The sequence below is a fragment of the Amia ocellicauda genome, chromosome 3 (genome assembly GCF_036373705.1).
Source record: "Amia ocellicauda isolate fAmiCal2 chromosome 3, fAmiCal2.hap1, whole genome shotgun sequence".
Taxonomy (NCBI): Eukaryota; Metazoa; Chordata; class Actinopteri; order Amiiformes; family Amiidae; genus Amia; species Amia ocellicauda.
The window spans coordinates 26,904,510-26,924,242 of NC_089852.1; the positions used below are offsets into that span (position 1 = coordinate 26,904,510).

Here is a 19,733-nt window from a genome sequence, read left to right on the forward strand (position 1 = left end):
GAAGAGCAGGTCCACTAATTAGGCCCAGCAAGGGAGACATATGGCTTTTCTTTTTTAGATCGAGATCCTATGAAGTTGCATCGGAACACAACCTACACTGTAGTACAGAAAGAGATGTCTGCAAGGGCGGGGGAAAAAGGAATGAAAAGGGAAAAAGGACAGAATTTACTGATGATTTCTTACATGTACTTTTGAGAAGTAGGCATTTGTACTGAGTTGTTATCAGATTAATTTACTCCTATACAGCATTTTGTCAAGGGTTGTCTGTGGACCAGACTGTTCATTTGTCTGTGATTTAGGTTGCCTCAGGCCTATGAATGTCTCCATCGTGGTATGATGACAGGGGCAGTGGAGGAAGTTGAAAACTTCAATTCCAGTTGACAAGGCACTGTCTCTTCACAGAGCTGCACACAGATGGCAGGGCAAGGCATGCTTGAAAACATCTGCAGTGTTTTTTGTTTTTTTATTTTTGTTTTGTATATATGAATATAATACAGAATAGCCATTTTCAGAAGATCTGTAATCTCCAAGCTGAAGTGTGACAGGGGTCGTGCATTTGATAGATTGTTGCTGTTGCAAAAGCATTTATTTAATTCCAAACCAAATGTATCACTAGGTATTATTATCCCTTTTGTATTATCACCTTCATCTGCAAGGCTGATGAAGAACACAGAGAGAGCATTGAGCTTTAATGGTGTTAGTTTTTTGACCAAGTTTCAATATACCACCCTTGACCTGTGAAAATTCTGTCTGTATCTCTAAAAAAGCCAAATCATTAAAATACTTGTCCTTTCTCCCAACACAAGCACCTTAATTGCAGGCATTATTAATGCAAAACACATCTGGTTTTAGATAATTTTGGAACATATTATCTAACTGGTCTTATCAACATACCCTATATGTATGCAGAATGCATACGCGCTGCTATTTGCATGTTTGGGACAGTCCCTATCATTTTAATATTGTCTTGAAGGAAGTACAAGCCAAGCATATCCAAACACAGTCATTGTCAAAAAGCAGAAATCTGTAACTGTACTAACAGTACAGTGGCAGCTATCAGTCCTATAGACATCTCAAATAACCTGCAACTTACTTAGTTTGGAAAACAGTAATGGCACCTTTGAGTCCAAAACACTGTCTTCTTTTTGGGTGCTTTTGTTTCATCATGGTGAACTTATCAAGTAAGTGCAAATAGTTTTGTCTCTGCATTGCAGTTTTAAAAGTAATCCACATGAAAAACGTGGTGACCGTAGGTATGAGTTCAGGTCAGAAAAGGTGGTTTTTGTTTTTGGCTGCGATGTTACACATTTGTTTTAAACTACAAAAGCTATATAAGTAGTTATCTGATATAGTAAGTAAAATATTTGATTTATTTATATTTATTTATATATATATTTATATATATTTATATATATTTATATGTCTACTTGAGTTGCTTTAATAAAATACTCGCAAGTTAGCATATGTTACATATTAAATGCTTTAAATAATGCATTATCATTATTTTGTTACATTTTCATCATATCAGCACCATCACATTTACTTTCTATCCCAGCTCAGATTAAATACAGTAATATTTTCAAAAATGTAGATTTTGTTTTGTCATTTAGAAAATGTTTTGTGTGTTTATTTATTTTACATGAGCAGTAGTTATCTGGGATCACTAGGTATGTAAAATTGCACCTGCATTATACATTTGATTGTTTTTACAATCACTTATGCTTGCCAGGAAAAAGAAATAATGTGAAATGACCTTCGATTTCTTATACATCTTTTTGGTTGATGTTTTTACTTCTGCTACGCAGCAATGCTGTGACTTAATAATTGTACCAGGCCAGCCAGAAACTGTTACAAATTCTGTTAAAATTCTCCTTTTTAATACATTTATTTCCGGGCCACCTGTAAAAAAAGAGGAAGTCAGAATATCTATTGCATTTGGGTGGTCTGGCTTTTCACAGATTCCGGTAGATCACTTTATGCAGCTTCAGTTCAGTAAGAAATCAACCACACAAATAATAAAAACAGACAAATGTAGAATTTAGATGACTGTCACGTTCAAAGGGACTTTCATTCTCTCTGTCGCTCTCTTCTGTGTAGACAAGATTAAATTTGAGGTTTGAGAGACTCCAGTTTGTACATCGATGTCTGGATAAGGGCTGGATTAAATCACCACCTCGATCCAGCTGTCAATGAAAACTCTGTACTCAGTTCTTCATGGCAGCGTCCCATTGAATAGACTTGTTAAACATTTAACTCTGTTAAACATTTGCTCACTTTGGGTTTAGTCCAGATAGTGCAGTGGTGTATAATGCAGCCATCTTTACACAAGCCCTGAGAAGCAAGGTCAATAAAAGACAACTCAGGGTTTCATTCAAAGGCTTCAAAAATAATGATGATACACCCTCCTGATCCTAGAGAGCTGCAGTGTTGTCCAGCTTTCAACATCTGAGTGTCAAAATAGTTAGTTGAATCAGTTATTGACATGACTGATCTAAATTCCTGACTGGTATCCAATATGGAGTTCTCTTTAAAACCTGAAAGGCAGTGGCTCTTCATGCTCCAGGAATGAGTGTCACTCAACTAAGGTGATAGCACATTAATTATTGTCCCTTTCACAACTGTCTATAGCCTGCACAGATTTTAGGCAGAGACCTCGGTACCTTGGGGTACGCAGTGGAAGCAAAATCATCCTCTTCTGCTTCACGACTAGAAATAACAACGTGACCCACAAGGTGGAATGGGTCAAAATTTTGCAGCATGGTGAAAAAGAAGAGATGCCGGTTTTTGAGAACAGGAAAGTAAAATTGCAAGCCTTTTCTAAGGAGAACAGAGCTTCACTTACCATATCTGGAGTCACACATGAAGACAGTGGGATCTACGTCTGCAAAGTCAATAACTTGGAAGGGCCCGGCTCTGAGCTGCAAGTGTACAGTAAGCATTGTATTGAGTCTTCTCTTTTTTTATTTTATTTTTATTGATCAGTCTTGGATTTATCTGAGGAGTCTAGTAAGTATATATGTATGTATTTGATATGGAAAATTTGCTGTTGTGTCAGCTGTACAGAAAGCATGTGTTGCCTCTGCCTCATTTGTAAGGTCACATGACGCCTGACGAGGTCCAGAAAAAGACCCAGATGAAAGATGCCATCATATTGATCCAGGCTGCCCTGCTCATGCTCTGTTTGCTGACCCCACTGTTGCTCTACATATACCAGGTAAGAGCAGATAACGCCTTTGGAGCAGAGATTGTGACAATGCATACAGGTAACTCATGGCAGCAAACTGATCATGAAATGAAGGCCCACTGTTCTCAAATATCTCTGCATTATTCTGGATTTATTAGATCCATAAAACATCAACAAAAAATATTTAGCAGATGCCCAAAAGACACACTAAGGGGTAATTATGTGGCTTTCCAGTGCCATCCTTTCCAGAGCTTTTACTTCGCTGTGTAAATTTGCTGAACTTTGCCATTTTAACACTGCTCTGTTTTCAGGGGAAATCAGAAGAGAGAGATTATGAAGAACCTGAGGATGACCACACATATGAGGTATTATTTTTTTTTATTATTATTATTATTTAAAACTAATTTCACACTTGTTTTATTTTTATTTATATTTGTCATAACAAAATAATAAAACACACTAAAAGCTGTCACCACAAAGCAGCAACAACAACAGTGTCATGAAACCTGAGATCAAAGCACCACTAGAGATCAAAGCACCACCGAAACCCAGGTAGCTGTGATCTGGGGCTCTGAGGGAAAGGACCTCCCCACAAGCTGCCATGGCTTCTGTAGGAGGGCCCAGATCTCTTGCCTTCTCTGCAGTGACACAGGGAGGCAGCTCTCTCTGAGAGAGAGAAAGAGAGAGAGAGAGAGTCATCACGTGGACAATATATTGGGGTTGGTGGGGGGGTCACTGAAATGCTGATATATGTTTTTACAGATCTTCATAATATGCTTCCTAGTATTCCCTTTATTTCCCAATTCCAGCAGTTGACATCATCACCAATAACAAAAGCAACAAGAACCCCTCCCACCCAAATAAAAACAACCAAACTTTGTTTTTCTTGATGTAGCTGATGTTATTGATTTCAGTCATCATGCATCATCATTGCTTCTGTTTTTGTGTCTTGTGTGGCACAGGGTCTGGAAATCGAGCAGTGCGCCATGTACGAGGACATCGCCACCTTACGCCAGCCGGCTGAAGCCACCTGGGAGCACGGAGAGCACCCGTGCCAGGAGTGAGGGCCTGCTTTGGACAGGATTGGGAGTTTGACGCCAGAACAACGGACAAAAAATAAAACAAATGGATACCCTGCTACGAGAAGCCCATTATGCACAGACAATGTACAGTATTTACCGACGAGGGCTACGACATCCACATGTGCTCTTTGTCACTATCCTTTATAGCAGCAGCCCCTGATAGATGTAGAGGTGGATGCGGCTTACTTCTACTCTGCTGTGGATGATACCATATACCTGTAGATTACACCTGCTGCCGCCGCCGTGCGAAATGTGATGAAATGATCTTGGTGAGCTCGGAACAAGCCACACTGCTCGCATCCGGCACAATACATGGAGCCCACGGAACGCAGCGTTCACTCGGGGGGATAGGTTTCACTGCTCCAGTGACGACAATGGAAGCCACGTTGAGCAAAGCGAGCAGGTGGTGTCCTGTTAGTGTCCCCTTGCTGCGGGATTACATTTCATCACATTTCCTGCCAGGGGTCATTGAGATACGTCCCCACCCCTTCAGCACATCACAGTGATTGATAAGCACTGCACACACACACACACAAACACAATGCATGTTTGCATGGCTTATACAAACACACACACACTATTATTAATATTTGAGCTTCACTTCACGTAAGGAGTGTAAAAGATAACTCAAAGCCAATAGGTCGTCCTTTGCTGGCCCGTGTGTGTGGCTGGCATAAATACAATAAAGACAGTAATGGTGGGAAAACCCAGGGGGGAGCAGAACAGAATCACACACAAAGTAAAACCCAATGCAGATAACGGTCACACACCAGCCAGGAGGGATGATAATATCTGTGATTTATTTACAAAAGTGTTGCCCACATGGATATAAGGCAGACTGATCACATAGGTGCAAACTCACCAGGGCTACCCTCACCTCTACTTTACCCAGGCCTGTGAGGCGGGGGTCACCCATGACTCCAGCCTCACACTGTAAGTGGTGCTATTATCAGGGAGGTGAGAGATATCCAGTTGGGTTTCTCTCTCCCAGTACCAGTCCAGTCTGTGCTCCAGCACTCGACGAGAGCAGGGTGACTCCCTACAGTTAAGTCTCAATTAGGTGTCAAAAGCACCTGAGGTGTCAATTTTACAGTGTACTACTTGCTTATATGGTTTCATGGAAAATCTGCAGTGGTCTGTCTGTGTGCTGATTCATATCATATTTTTGCAGTTCTCCAGGAAGTGTGATTTGGGGGATACTCTCCTTCTTTGCAGCATTGCGATCTATGGAGTTAATCAAGGCATTGTACACATCTAGTTTTATATGTATGCTTATATATAAATACATACTTTAAATACATAAATACCAGTTGGGCATTTGTACAGTTTATCTGAGTGAATGTATTTACCCGTGCCATGGGCAATCAGTAACCTTGTTTAATCTTTTCCTCTATTTAACCCTGGAATATCACTTCAATTTACCTTAAGCTAATAAGAGCTTGTAAGTAAAATGCTAGTGTTAATCTTGCAAGGCGTATTATAAATATAGTAATGATTATGTTATGTTGTTTCATTTTGATTGCCCTTTGTATTATTATTTTCATTATTATTATCATTGCTTTTTTTTTTAATAAAATATTTGTTACAAGAGTTGTGCTGAAGAGATTTTAAACACTTTTTATGAAACATCTCTCCTGTCTCATGAATCCTGTCTCGAGTCTTGAGCAGGCACATATTTGACACAGTGCTATTGACATTCACAAACGCAGCTGGACAAAGCTACAAACAGCAACTGAAGCCAGGATGCCAGTCTTTAGTTTCTCTTTCAATCGTGCATCAAAAGAGAGAGAGGCGCGGTGCAAACTGTTTGATTGACTTTGTGGACAAATACAATGAAAACAAAAACAGGAAATCATTCATTTCCCCAGACCATATTGTTTTTTTTTTTTTTTGTAAACTGTTCTGTTACTACTACATAGAAACATGCTAACATTAGCAATTCCCATGCCCCTTCCTGAAAACTAATTCTACATAGTTTTTAATAGGATATTTTCATCTTTTGATAGTTTTTTTTTTGTTTCTTATCTCTGTATCTGTGTGTCTGTCTATCTATCTATCTATCTGTCTGCCTAATGTTTCATTGTTAGCATCTCTTGTTGAGTTGGTGGTTTATATGGTGTTAATTGCTTTTTTGGATCTGTTAAATAAAGTTTATTTTAAAACCCTATCTGTCTATCTATATATATACTAGGTGTTTTTTAGGGTCTTTTTGCCTGGATGATTCTCATCTGTTTGCAGAGCTTTCTGACTCACCAGAGGTACACAACAGTGTATTGTGTATGTTTAACTCATTTAAATCTGATAGTTTGGCTCATTGCTCATTGCGCATAAATATACATCCACGCAACTGTAAATTGAGAGAGCTGCGCTGAAGTGGAATAATAATTATAATTATAATAATAACAGTTTATGCATAAAATATCACTGTGCAGGGCTCGCAGTGTTTCTTTAATCTTGCTTCATAAACAGATCAAATTCTGTTTTTGCCTGGGAGGTCGAATCCAACCTCGCTGGCTGACATTTTATTCCGCTCTGTCAGCTGAATATTGAATATGTACCATCTTTACTGTTGCTGAGACGTTACAGAGACGTGGGGTCTGCGAGTTAAACGGACAGTCATGACACTGATCGTTTGTGATTTCATCGTGCCCATGTTTATGGAAGTTATAACCTTCGGGAGTGAACTGTGTGGCATGACTCTGCAGCCCAGGCCTGGAGGTGCTCAGGTGGGTGGACATACCTGCCTTCCTGTGATGAAGCCTGCACTTTGTAAAGGCCGCTGAACACGCCACAGAGACCACAGTGATGTGGTAAACACGCAATGGACACGCCACATTACCTTGCCTCACTGGGCAGGGGGCAGAAAGTCCAGCTAGACGAAGAAGGGACATTTACTGAAGGTCCCCAAATATAACAGTTTCCACAGCATCCCTTAAGACACATCTATCCATGATTTTAATAGTGGTTGCAGAACTGAGAAATGACAAGTTTAAATTTGTGTCTCATTCAGTAAATACCCATTGTTCAATTGGTGCTCCTGTATAATAAGGGTAAAGCGGGAGGGGACATTTAAAATTATAAAGAGATAATAAACTTTCCTCAGGTTGAGGGCTGCTGTTTCAGGTAACACAAACTCTGATATGTCACAGCGTCTAAGATAATTAATCATAACTATGCAATAGTCATCGGTTGTGTGGAACACATGGGGAATCTGATGGTTTTAATGAGGATGAATTCTGTTTAGAGCTGTGAGATGTTTCTACCCCTCGGTTTAATTTATTCAACACATACATAGAAAAAAAGGACAACAACAAATAAAAGGTGTTTGACATATTGAAAGTTAAGTTGACATTTGTGTTTTGCAATAGATACCAAACAAATATATATTAATTTATATCTATAAAAAGGAATGAGACAATTCTCATGTTTCCATGCCTTAATTCAGTGTGCACAGGTGTATAAAAAGAGTATGTTTCAGAGAACTGGACTAACTGATTTTCAAGCCTTGGCAGAAGAAGGAGTAAAGCAATCAACAGAGAGATGGCATCAGGTAAAAATAATAATAATTATAACAACAAAAAATGTAACACTTTGCATATCTTTCATTTACAGATTGTGTTCAGCATTTTAACTGTAACTGATTAAAGTAAATATAAACAAAATCATGTTTCACTTCTCTTACCCACATGGATTGTACATGTACATGCACATGTAACATTGTTACATAGATAACTGTACAAGTGTGAGAATGTAACTATAATACTATTATAGAGGTGTTATAAAGAAACAACAGCTACTCTCTTGGCTTTAGTTGAGGGCAAAAGTGAGATCATTTTGCCATTCTAGAACCCAGGGAGAAACTCATTGTCTGGATCTACTGAGCTGGTTACATTTTTCTGTGTGTGTCCTGCAGGTTTCTTATTTGGTTCGGTCCTGCTGGCTGGCTTCTTGATGCTGCCAGTGGAAGTGGGCGCCTATCCCTCTATCCCTCTCTACAATCTCTTCACCAATGCCGTGATAAGAGCAGAGCACCTCCTCCAATTAGCTACAGACATTTACAAAGATTTTGTAAGTTTGCATTTGTGCTATTCCTTATCAACAGCCTTTTTTTTTTAAATAGGATTTACATTGTTTCGTTTCCTCTTATCAGTTTACTCTTGCCAGAGTTTAAGGTGCATACTCATTCTGTCTTTGTATTGATATTATGTTCATTTCCTTCCCCATGTGTTGTCACACTGTAAACCACTTTGGGAATATTCGTTTTGGAAGGCACCTCTTAATCATTTTTCTTTCACTTTATTCCACACCTGTACAGGAACGCACCTATGTGCCCGACGAACAGCGGCAGTCTAGCAAAAGCTCTCCTTTAGCAGGCTGCTATTCTGAGTCCATCCCGGCACCCACGGGAAAAGACGAGGCTCAGCAAAGATCAGTAAGTGCTCATTAGTGCTGATATTGTGTCTAGTTCCTAGTAGGTAGTGAGGGAAGCAGCATTGGTTACTGAATAAATAACTTGTTGGTACTGAGATACAAGGCCATATCACCAGTGAGGGTAAAGTGAGTCTAAGTAGAAACTGCTGTGTAGTTTCACACATAAGAAACAGGTAATGTGATATGGGCAAGAAGGGAATATAGTTAAGAGTAACATGAATATCCATTACCTCTTTATAGTTTATTAAAGACACACTATGCTGCTAGTTTTCAACAGCAGTGTATCTTTCTTCCCCAAACACATGAAGAACCATATTTTTAAAATAATTTGGGCAAGTTCACACTTAAAATATATTATGTATTATTAAGACGATCTATTCCTGGTATATTTTAAATTCTACAAATTTGACTTCATTTTGATATATTTTAGACATTAATAAAATTAAACTGAGAATCTAGCCTAAATACGATTAAAATATATATATATATTTGTATGACAGTGTTAAATACAGGGTTATTATGAAGGAAGTGCACAATTTCAAAAATGTATTGTGACCAAACAAGGTTTACACAAATAACAATGGCAGTGGAAACAGCAACTCACACTTTTTCTCTTTTTTCAGTCTAGTTCAGTATGAGCTCCGTGGGTAACACTACAAATTATGTATCCACATTTTTTAAATGGTGTACTTCTTTATATCAACCCTGATGAATAGCGACAGGTTCTTCAAGGTGTACTTCCATATGTGGTCGATTAATGTGTCTTTTGTTCTTGTTCTACCTTGTCCTTACAGGATGTGGAATTGCTGGGCTTCTCCTTCACCCTGATCCAGTCGTGGATTTCCCCCCTGCAGACTCTCAGCAGAGCGTTCTCCAATAGCCTGGTCTTCGGCACCTCTGATCGCATCTTCGAAAAGCTCAAAGACCTGGAGGAAGGCATCATGGTTCTCATGAGGGTGAGGGACTGGAGATGTAATGTCTAAAGCAGCAGTAGGATACTACAGTCGAGTCTTTTTTTGTTGTTGTTCTGAGTTGATTTTAAGTCGAGACACTCATGCTTTCAGACTTTTGTCCGATAGTAGTTGTCCCATTTAAGACAGGCTAAAGTAGATATTATGAATGGCTTTGTTTTTGTATTGTTATTAAAACTCCCAGTGAAACCCCCAAACCGCACACTGTTAAAGCCACATGGGACAGGTGCTGAAGCAGTGCTAGATAATGACTTCTGACCACGCACAGGAATAATGTGTCTTTTGTATGGGTCTACCAAAGAGACCTATGTCAGAAAGGTCTCCTGCAACACACATGGGATTACATCTTTGCAGTTTTTGACTCTGTTGATTATTTGTGTGTTGGTTATTTTTTCCTTTCAGGGGCTCGATGAAGGAAACCCTCGACTTCTAGGTGCACAGACACTAACCTATGAAAAATTTGACATCAACCTGAGAAACGATGATGCTCTGATGAAGAATTATGGGCTCCTCGCTTGCTTCAAGAAGGATATGCACAAGGTGAAGACTTACCTGAAAGTGATGAAGTGCAGGCGCTTCGTTGAGAGTAACTGCACTCTGTAGGAAAGTGACCTGAAAAGCTGGTGTGAGTTCTAATCCACAAGCCATAGCCTCGAGAATGTCACTTACAAGATGTGTTCTGTTCTGTCAATCGTAGTAGTCAATAACTATATCTGTATTATTATTATTTTTATTTGTGGTTAATCTGGGAGCCACTATAGAAAATTAGACATGGTAATTGTGACCATTATATTTACTATTTATGTTTAAATGTTAAGTTGATCTGTCTCTAATAAACAATAAAGGGAAATTACACTGGCTGCATATTCTTGATGTTTAAAGGATGTTGGGTGATGTGTTATTCTGTTAAGGTGTAGGGTAGGGTTGGGCGATATACAGGTACCATAGTTTGGTACATGGTATTTCAATAATACAAATATATTGGGAAAATAATTATAGTTGATTTCAATGCACCATTTCCTGTTGCACATAAATATTAAATTAAACAGAAATGCCCAATTAAGAAAAATATATTTCCATGTTAATTTGAACTAACAAAAGCTATTATACAAATACACCTTACGTTATCAAATGGGTTTCACCCAGATCTATATCACCCATCCCTAATACAGGGCATATATTTATTTTACCGTAGTTCTTGCAAAATTGCAGTGGCCTCTTGATAACCTCTCTGATCAGTCTCCTTGCTCGGAAATCCAGTCTAGGCAGGGTCTTAGTGATGCCAAACACCTTCCATTTCTTAATAATCACTTTGACCAAGATATATTTGTATACCCATCCCCCGATTGGTGCCTTTTTCCAAGAGTTCTTTTGAAAGCTCCTTGGTGCTCATGGTTGAGTATTTGCTTTTAAATGCACTGCCCAGCAGAGGGAACCTATCCTGGAATCATGTGAATCAATACAATTTAACACAGGCAGAGGCCACTTAACTTGATGTGTCATTTTAAAGTCTATTGCTTACATATGAGCTACTTTAGGACTGCTATTACAAGGGGTGTGGACACCAAGCAATTTCAGGTTTTATTCTTAATTAATTTCTAGGGCAATTTTACCGCATTTTAATTCCAGGCTATAAGGCAACAAAAGGTGAAAATTTGGAAAGGAGTGGTTGATTTTCTATAGACATCATATATAGATTGGCTTTAATGTTATCTAATCACATGCGACAAACAGTCTGCCATTTGTACAGAAGCAGTGTCTGTTTGGATCTAATACATATGCTGAGGCCCAAGCAGCCATGTCAAGACACATAGGCTCGGCACAGGCCCAGCAAGGCTCATACAGTCTTCAAGGATGACACCTTGCACTGGCTATTTTTACACAGAGGCCAGACTTCAGTCCAATGCCGCACGTAACCCAAGAGTTGTACATGCTGCTTGGCAAACACTTTCCTCTCCACTACTTCAACTAAGTTAGACTACTACAAGCACAGCTCCTGCTACTACTAAAAGGTGCTGCTACTATTCACTAGCTTTTCATTCACAAACCAGCAGATTATTCAAATTCAGAAGCAGTCCTGAAATGTTTCCAACTCATTGAATGGGAACTCTACCCTATGTGGGAAATACAACTTTACCCCCCAACAGAGGGCGATCATACCTAATTTTACTCCAACCAGCATCCTAATGAATGTATTAATCATTATTTTGTTAAATCCTAAAAGATGAAAAAAATAAACACGACATTTATTTGTAGTGTTTTAGTGATTATATTAATTTCTTTATTTTCTGCAGCACACAAAAAGGTTTACTATTAGGGTATATTTAAATTGCTGCACTTTTGTAATGATTACATTGAATTTTGCATTATTTTTTATTAGGCCTACTGCACTTTTGTACCATGGTGTCTGCCAATAAATCAATAAATCAATAAATCATTAAATAATACCATCACAATACTAAAACAAAGCCTCTGCACTGCGTCTGTGCAGCAGCCGACATTGGTCAGGTTTAGCACCCGCTTTTGTTCGTTTTTTTTGTTTGTTTGTTTATGATTGTATTATATGTTTGTATGCAAATGCTGTTAATATTGAGATTCAAGTCTCTATTCCCCCTTCCCAAAAATTGAAGGCACAATTGGTTGCGCTCGCCTGTGCTTAACAGGAAGTTAACGTGTGCACGCAGCGTGCGCTTTTTGCGTGTGACGGAAGCAATGCGCCAAATTCAACCCGGCCGCAGTGGGGAAGGAGAGGAGCCTGCCAGGCTGCGCAACATGGACGTCGACGTGCAGGTGATTGAGTTTAAAGTGCCCACCGAGCACAACAAGACGCTGTTTGTGTGGAATATCCCGCCTACCTTTTCGGAAGCCGACATTTACGTGAGTAGTGTTGTCTGAATCGCGCATCAGCGGGCCAGCCGGCGTGCTGTGGAGGCATTGATGTGGTTTGTGCCCGCAGGCCGGCGTGAGCGAGTGCTACCGGCGCTTCGGCGCGCTGTTCTCGGTGCTGGTGTGCCGCGGTGCCGCGGGGGCGCAGCCCGGCTTCTACGCCGTGGTCAAGTTCTACTCGGCGGAGCACGCGTCCCGGGCGCAGAGAGCCACGCACGGCAGGGGGCTGTTCCAGGAGGCGCCCTTGAAAGTGAGCTTGAGTCATTCCCTGGACAATGAGCACTGCGAGCTTTTTTTTTTGCACATTAGGTTCATTTTCAAATTTAGTAAGCACTAAATATCATAAGATTGGTAGCTTATGATCTTCGAGATCTGTAAAAACCTACATTTGCAAATTAGTGTGAAGGGAAATGGTATTTAATGTTTTTTTTTGTATAAAATAAAATATTTTGATTAACGCTTTGTTAGTCTACTGTATGTGTACGTTAAAAATGCAATTGCAAAACAAATAGACGGTCAAATGCTTTTTCTTCTGATTTAGGGAGCAGTTGCAATGATTACGACCGCCAACAGATGGCAGTCTTAGACCTGTGTGATGTTTGAGCCGCTTTCAAATAGGATTTCTTCCTTTTCTCCCCATCCCTCCATCCCTCCCCCAGGTCAGCCTCTGCACTAGACAGAATCGATTTTTTTACCGGAATGTTAGCTATCTTCATAGCTCCAAGTGCCATGAATTGGCCAACTTCTACCTTGGCTTTAATGGTTGGTCCAGCCGGGTAGTAACGGTAAGGCATTGTAACCTCCACGTTCTTTCTTCATCAATGGTGACATACTTTGATATGATGAATCTGCTTTGTCTTTGGCTCACGGTCTTGTTTCAGTATATTAATTTAGCCGCGTCTGTCTTGTTGTGCTTTCGCTTTCGTTTCAGTAGCTCAAGGATCTTTCCAAAAGCGATGGTCCTGAACAGGTGCCCTTGGGGGAAGCCACTCAGACAGTCAATTTGAAATATGGCTGCATAGTGGAATTAATTTTCACTAAACATGGAGTGAGCTGCAGGGGAGTGGGGGTGGCAGAGGAAGTTTTCCCAGCGGATACAGGTGTGTTTTACTGCGTCACTGGCCACTGCCTCAAAGTCAAGACCAACTGAGCTTTGCTTAGCGTGGTTCAGCACTCCTGAGGGATAGGTTCTGTGTCTCTACTGACTTTGAAGAATCTGCTTTTTGGTTTGCCCCCAAGTAAAGCCTTCATGGTGCCGAGCTCCCACAAGCCATTTTGTATTATTTCAGATCCTGAGGAGCTCTTGATGAAACGGGGAATGCTACAGAAATCGGCCAAAGAGAGAGCAATCTCTTACGCCTTCCAGAAAGTACTCTTGGTTGTACTAGGTTAGTACTATTTATTAAATTTGTTGAATTTATTCTGGTTTGCTGAGCAAGTATTTCGTTTGCCTGCGATAACCATCATGTGTTCCTGCAAATGGGCCTGCCTTTGGATTGTATAAAGTGTAAACGGTCCTCTGGAAATGTCTAAGCTGGTTAAAATGCGCCTTTGTTTCTCACTTGGCCCGGTCTTCCAGGTAATGGGAAGGTAGCTGTTGAGTGCAAGTTGGACCCAGATGAGATTCTGACGGAAGAGGAAGTGGATGGATTGATCCAGGTATGTTTTAGTATATAGTATGCCTCCTTTACCAAGCGAGTCATCTCACCTCCATTTTCTTCAGAGATTCGCTGATTGTGCGAGGCATTAAAATACGTTTTTTCCGACTCAAAACAAGTATCGAAAATGCGTATAAGCAGTGCTGAGGTACCTCCCCTTTAACACTAGAAGTGCCGACATTTCGAACTACCTTCAACCGCCATAGCCGGTCATTGTAACCGATAGCTGTTTAACAGCTGTGATATGACAATCAAATGCAAACCATCGTATTAAACTCAGGTTTTATTCATGAACATCAAATCCAACATTTACATAGCACAAATGCAGTATTTAAAGTGAAATATGATCATAAAACATTAATATTATTGCTATAAATAACAACACACTTTTTTTCTAAACCCGCACACTGCAGTAAAAACATGAATGACTATATTGCCTACAATAAGCAAAAAGCTCAAAAATGGCATACAATAAGATACTAAAACAAGTGTAAACGTAAATATTGGAATAATGCTCAAAAGCAATACTTTGTAGTTCAAAAATAACTTGCGTTTATGATAAACATAATTGTAAACTAAAGTAAACATTTTCAACACTGTGTAAACTTTGTTTTCAACATACACTGCTTTTATTCACTGTAGCTTTGTATTTCAACAAACTATTTACTATATATTTATCCTGCATACCTGACAGCTTGTACAGTCACATGGGACACGTTTCTGCGCTTTCCCTGCATGAGCTCGTCCCTCACACTGCATTGTGACAGCCTCTCCAGGTGACACTTACTCTTTGAATATATAGCATCACGATAGATGCTCCTCCGCTGATAATGTCCGTGAATCATTATTGTGGTGGATGTGCTGCACTATTGTACTCTACTGTGCAGTATTGATCGCGTATTGATCAGTGGAGTAAAAGCACTCGGTGCCACTTGGACCTGGTATTTCACTTGCATTGTGTTCACAACACTGGCACAAACCCACAAGTGATCTGTCATTCCCAGTATCACTGATGCCCCTGAATCAGTCATGTTCACATACACGGCATGTCCAAAACGAGCTCTCTTCAGTCTCCATTTCCAATCCTTGTTTATTTGGGGGTAATCACTGTATCAGCTCAATCTGACTACAGTTGTATGAAAACCCTTGTAATGCTGTACGTTTTGCATGCATGTGTTTTTCAAGCACATGAAAGACTGTAGACAGGGAGAGATGAACACTTGGGCGCCAGACTGACTCTATTGTAAAGGGCAGGCAGGATTATGCGTTATATTTGAGTTAATATGTATTTAAATGACCGTTCAAAATGACCCGATTTTGGCTATTCTAGGTAAATGTGTTTATGACTTATTTATTTTCGCGTTTATCCAGCTCATAGGCTGTAGGCGTGTTTAATATATATTTAGGAAAAGTCACAAACGGGTATGTGCAGTGTATTTAGGAACACGGAGTACTCGGCGCTTCTAGTGTTAAGAAACGCGTTTTTTTTGTGGTGATGCCCGAGAGGCGGGCCGCATTCCTTGCCGTTACCCGAATCCCGTCCCTCATTGGCCAGCGTGTCTGTCACTCGTACAGAGCGGGGCTGTAGCTTTCCAATGACACACACACCCATATCCGAGCAGCCGGGGTGTGTGTGAGGGAGAGTGAGTGAGAGTGTGAGTGTGTGTGTGAGTGTGTGTGTGAGGGAGTGGGAGTGAGTGCGAGTGCGAGTGTGTGTGTGTGTGTGTGACGGAGAGTGAGAGAGTGAGTGTATGTGAGTGAGTGAGAGAGTGAGAGTGTGCACGTGAGAGTGTGTGTGTGAGGCTCAGACCGCACATGGGGAGACGGGGTGCTTACAGAATAGACGCGATTCACAGGGAGAGCAGAAAGACGTGATACAGCAAGAAAATCAAATACAGTGTAGATAAATGGAAGCAGACACAAAAAATAAAACGCCTTACCCTTCAAAAACAAATAGATGCTGAGTCTGACAGCACTATGAAAGCCACTGACCGTGTGCTCGGTGCAAGAATAACACGCCATGGCAGCGTGGTGGCTGGGATGAGTTACTGCATCAACACAGACAGGAGCTCTTGTAAAGAATAGCCTGTCTATGTGAGGCCTAAAGTGACAATATTCAAAAGCCAGATGTTTGGAATTCTGTTTCCGTTTAGTATTCTTCTTTACTTGTATATAGTTATTCCGGTTGTTGTAATTTCTGTTCTGGAGGTCAGATTTGAGTAGTTCTTTTTACACAAGTTCATAAGACTTTGAAGTTTCACTGTCCAGTTTCAAAAGTCTACCTGAAGCACTAAAAAAAGTGTTATTTACAATAAATTCATTTTTTTCCTTGTAAGCGCTTTTGTTTTTCTTCACTTTTTTTGATTTCTGTATTAACTCTGGTAGGGCAAACACAATTATTTGTTATTTTCTGAATTTCCAATTTGTGCTGAGTGTTTCCATATAAGATACTTGCCTCTAGCCCTTACAGTTACAGAGTTATTAGACAAATATGACAACAGTAAAATCAGGCAAAAATGGGGAGGGGGGCTCAGAGGGTTAAAATAAAGAAGTTGTGTTGAAAGTCACTTCAAGTGCATAACTATTAGTCAAGACAGATATCATGATCTGCATTGAGCCTGATGCTGAATGTCATGCATCTATGGAGTTTTAAACTTGTATTAGCACAGCAATTCCTCTCCTATGCAATGATGAATGCAAGTATTAATTAATAAATAAACAATGCAGTCAGGGTCTGTGAGCAGAGATGGGTAGTACTGTGCAGGATTCTGGAAAGGCTTGACTACACTAGTACTACAGGAGAAGCATGGAAGACTTGGTGGTGTAACTTGGGTACGGGGATGAGCATGAGCATGTCTACAGTCACACCTGCAACATGCAAGCATTAAATAACAATGCAAATATCTGTAAAATACATTTCACAATCTAAAATGCATGCAAAGTAATGTAGCTAAGAATGCACATATCATATGTCATGAGAACAAATCCTAAAAAAACACCACTTGATCATTGGTAGACCAATTTAAATTGCTAATCAAGCAACTCGTGTTGCTAAGCAAAATTATATTTGATTAGCATAACTGCTATGCAAATTTGAGACAAAAAAATGTACGCTGAAAGTGTTGCTACTGGAGAATAAATTCCAGTATCTGCAAATTGCAGTGTATAAGATTTACAGTGTAAGAGGTTAAGCTGCAAGAAAACTCCAATGGTCTGCATGTGCATCCTAAACACTTGTGGTTTAAGGAGTTGAATATGAAACGGGATCCAGTAGGAATTATACAGTATTGATTTATTGGAAAAGTGGACAATGCTTTTGTTTCCCACTCTCGCCCGTTTTTAGGTGAATGAGATTTCTTGGAGTCAGTTTGAGAGTGTGGGGGAGGATGAGGATGTCCTGTGTGATTTAAGTTTGAATATAAGTGGCATTCCTTGAGTCCTGTGATGACCCTGACTGTGCTGTGCCTGGGAGAGAAACGCTGCAGTGAAACGTAATGGAAATGGAAGGAATATGTCCTAGAAGAGGGTTTCATGGTCTTTGTAATCTGAAGTGGTTTTAGTGTTTATTCATGTGGATATACTGTATATGTATGTATATAATGTATTTTAAATGTCTGGATTGTATTTTTTAATTAATAAATTGTTATTTTAAGCAGCCTTTTGTTTTTGTAAGTATCTAAAGATAACACGTGGGGTTATGAAAACCATTCGAAACCATTTTGATTTCATGCTAATCTAGAATTAGTTAACCCCAGATTACTTTTAGTCACAGTTGCATTGCACCAAAAAAAGGTAAACCAGGATTAATACATATTTGAGTAAGTCTTTGCATATTGCTTATTTAAACATGATAATGTTAAGATTCATATCATAAAATACATGTACTTTCTAATTGAAACAATATAGCTGTTACTTGAATCCTTTGATAGTTTTTACTACATAGAGATCACTTTGCTCATTAAGGTTGATTATGTTCATGGCTTACATAATATATTTTAACGTTTTTTTTTAATATTGATAACTTACTAGTAATCTTAGAACTCCTTATGATAAATGTATTCTCTTCTAGCAACAATTATTTTGCAAGTGGGAGTAGATAAAAAAAAAAAAACACTGGAATCTAAATAAAAATGGATATATCTAATCAGATCTGCAAATTTTTCAACCTGTGAGAAGCACGTGTTTCTGGAAATTGTCAAATTTAAACCCTTTATGGAATATTTCATCTTGCATTTATGTTAAATTTAATACATTGAAAACCTGATCAAGGATTATACGTGAATTCGAATTATTGACGTTCATATTGGTGCAATCGGATTGAGTATAGTTTATTTTTATTTTTTGTATTCAAGTCACAATAAATGCAAGATGTGAAGCAGTACTCACGAGTTTGAAAAAATAACGTTGCCTAACGACGGTGTTTGTGCGATGCGCTGCTACACAACCGTCAGCGCGAAGATTCAAATATAATGATATATTGTATCCAATGCAGTGATTCCCTCGCCTGAATATACAGTGGAGCCCACACGTTTTGTTTAATGTGAGAACGGCCGTCTGTGTGGTTAACGTTAGCTCGTGTGAATGTTGGTGTGATTGAATTGAAATGAGGACAGTGGCGACTGTGTTTGTAATAGCGCTTTATATTAATCTGGGAATCAATGGAGTCCAGACCTCCCCGGCTGCCGGGCCCAGGGCGCCTCTGCTCCCGATGCACTGCTCATGCACGTCGGGTCGCCTGTCCTGCCCGGCCGCCCAGAGAGGCAGACTCGAGTCCATAGCCGTGGACACCAGGAAAATTCCTCTCCCCAGCGGGTAAGTACAGAAATAACTTACTCTGTGCCCACCTGCAATAATTACATATAAATGATATACATATATACAATGTGTGGTGTATGCAGGGATTTTATGAGTTGTTGAAAAAGTTTTAAACTTGCTTAGAAAGGATACAAATAAAATACAAAATTTAAACGATGATCTGGAAAATTATTAATAGTCCCTTTTTTATTTTATTGTTTTACCCTACAAAATATCCCCACCCTGTCATAATTGCTTTACACCAAAAGGTGGTGCTGTGAAATCATTTGAGTTTTAGTAGCTTTCTCAGTTCCACCATTATTATTATTATTATTATTAATAATAATAATAAAAATAATAATAATATTATTTTTATTTTATTTTTTATTTCTTGGCAAACGCCCTTATCCAGGGCGACTTGCAACATAAGTGCAAACAAAGTGCAAAAATACAGTGATGTACACGGCATCAATCATTACAAATTCAATTTAGCTAAAACAACAATTCAAAGTAATACATTTTACAAGTGACTTCCTACATCCTGGACGGTGAAAGCTAAGTGCTGTCAAGATGTAGGGTTACAGACTAGGGCTACGGGAAAGGGAGCAAGGAGGAAAACAATCAAGGATGCGAGAAGCATAATAAAAACTGTGAAGTGCTATCTAGCAGGGATAGAGGACTAATAAGTGCTGTCGGAAAAGATGCGTCTTGAGTAAGCGCCGGAATG

At 39.5% G+C, this 19,733-nt stretch overlaps 3 protein-coding genes across 5 annotated transcripts; all 3 read left to right on the top strand.

Annotated features, from left to right (window-relative positions):
• The first annotated feature begins 940 nt into the window (after positions 1-940).
• On the top strand, positions 941-6,433 carry cd79b (CD79b molecule, immunoglobulin-associated beta). The gene is made up of 5 exons (XM_066698736.1): positions 941-1,181; positions 2,629-2,931; positions 3,096-3,214; positions 3,496-3,549; positions 4,147-6,433. The coding sequence occupies exons 1-5, from the start codon at positions 1,112-1,114 to the stop codon at positions 4,246-4,248; spliced, it is 648 nt and encodes a 215-aa protein (XP_066554833.1). The 5' UTR covers positions 941-1,111; the 3' UTR covers positions 4,249-6,433.
• Positions 6,434-7,780: 1,347 nt separating this feature from the next.
• gh1 (growth hormone 1) lies at positions 7,781-10,508 on the top strand. The gene is made up of 5 exons (XM_066700224.1): positions 7,781-7,816; positions 8,180-8,334; positions 8,582-8,698; positions 9,492-9,653; positions 10,071-10,508. The coding sequence occupies exons 1-5, from the start codon at positions 7,807-7,809 to the stop codon at positions 10,269-10,271; spliced, it is 645 nt and encodes a 214-aa protein (XP_066556321.1). The 5' UTR covers positions 7,781-7,806; the 3' UTR covers positions 10,272-10,508.
• Positions 10,509-12,346: 1,838 nt separating this feature from the next.
• rdm1 (RAD52 motif containing 1) lies at positions 12,347-17,867 on the top strand. Of its 3 annotated transcripts, none has more exons than XM_066698737.1 (7): positions 12,347-12,545; positions 12,625-12,804; positions 13,214-13,339; positions 13,489-13,654; positions 13,844-13,942; positions 14,134-14,213; positions 17,556-17,867. In XM_066698737.1, exons 1-7 carry the CDS (start codon positions 12,381-12,383, stop codon positions 17,646-17,648), a joined length of 909 nt encoding a protein of 302 aa, XP_066554834.1. In that variant the 5' UTR covers positions 12,347-12,380; the 3' UTR covers positions 17,649-17,867. The 3 variants fall into 3 exon arrangements, with proteins under 3 accessions (XP_066554834.1, XP_066554838.1, XP_066554835.1); XM_066698738.1 differs by having other exon boundaries at positions 12,355-12,458; XM_066698741.1 differs by lacking the exon at positions 12,625-12,804 and having other exon boundaries at positions 12,349-12,545.
• Positions 17,868-19,733: the final 1,866 nt, after the last annotated feature.

What these genes read in the sequence shown, in the direction of transcription:
- gh1 (XM_066700224.1), top strand. An exon ending in ACGAGGCTCAGCAAAGATCA is followed by an intron (nt 8,699 to 9,491) that starts GTAAGTGCTCAT and finishes TTGTCCTTACAG; the next exon opens with GATGTGGAATTGCTGGGCTT. An exon ending in GCATCATGGTTCTCATGAGG is followed by an intron (nt 9,654 to 10,070) that starts GTGAGGGACTGG and finishes TTTTCCTTTCAG; the next exon opens with GGGCTCGATGAAGGAAACCC.
- cd79b (XM_066698736.1), top strand. Translation starts at nt 1,112, where the DNA reads ATGGCACCTTTGAGTCCAAAACACTGTCTTCTTTTTGGGTGCTTTTGT. An exon ending in CATCATGGTGAACTTATCAA is followed by an intron (nt 1,182 to 2,628) that starts GTAAGTGCAAAT and finishes AACTGTCTATAG; the next exon opens with CCTGCACAGATTTTAGGCAG. An exon ending in TGTTGCTCTACATATACCAG is followed by an intron (nt 3,215 to 3,495) that starts GTAAGAGCAGAT and finishes CTCTGTTTTCAG; the next exon opens with GGGAAATCAGAAGAGAGAGA.
- rdm1 (XM_066698737.1), top strand. Translation starts at nt 12,381, where the DNA reads ATGCGCCAAATTCAACCCGGCCGCAGTGGGGAAGGAGAGGAGCCTGCC. An exon ending in AGTTTTCCCAGCGGATACAG is followed by an intron (nt 13,655 to 13,843) that starts GTGTGTTTTACT and finishes GTATTATTTCAG; the next exon opens with ATCCTGAGGAGCTCTTGATG. An exon ending in AAGTGGATGGATTGATCCAG is followed by an intron (nt 14,214 to 17,555) that starts GTATGTTTTAGT and finishes GCCCGTTTTTAG; the next exon opens with GTGAATGAGATTTCTTGGAG.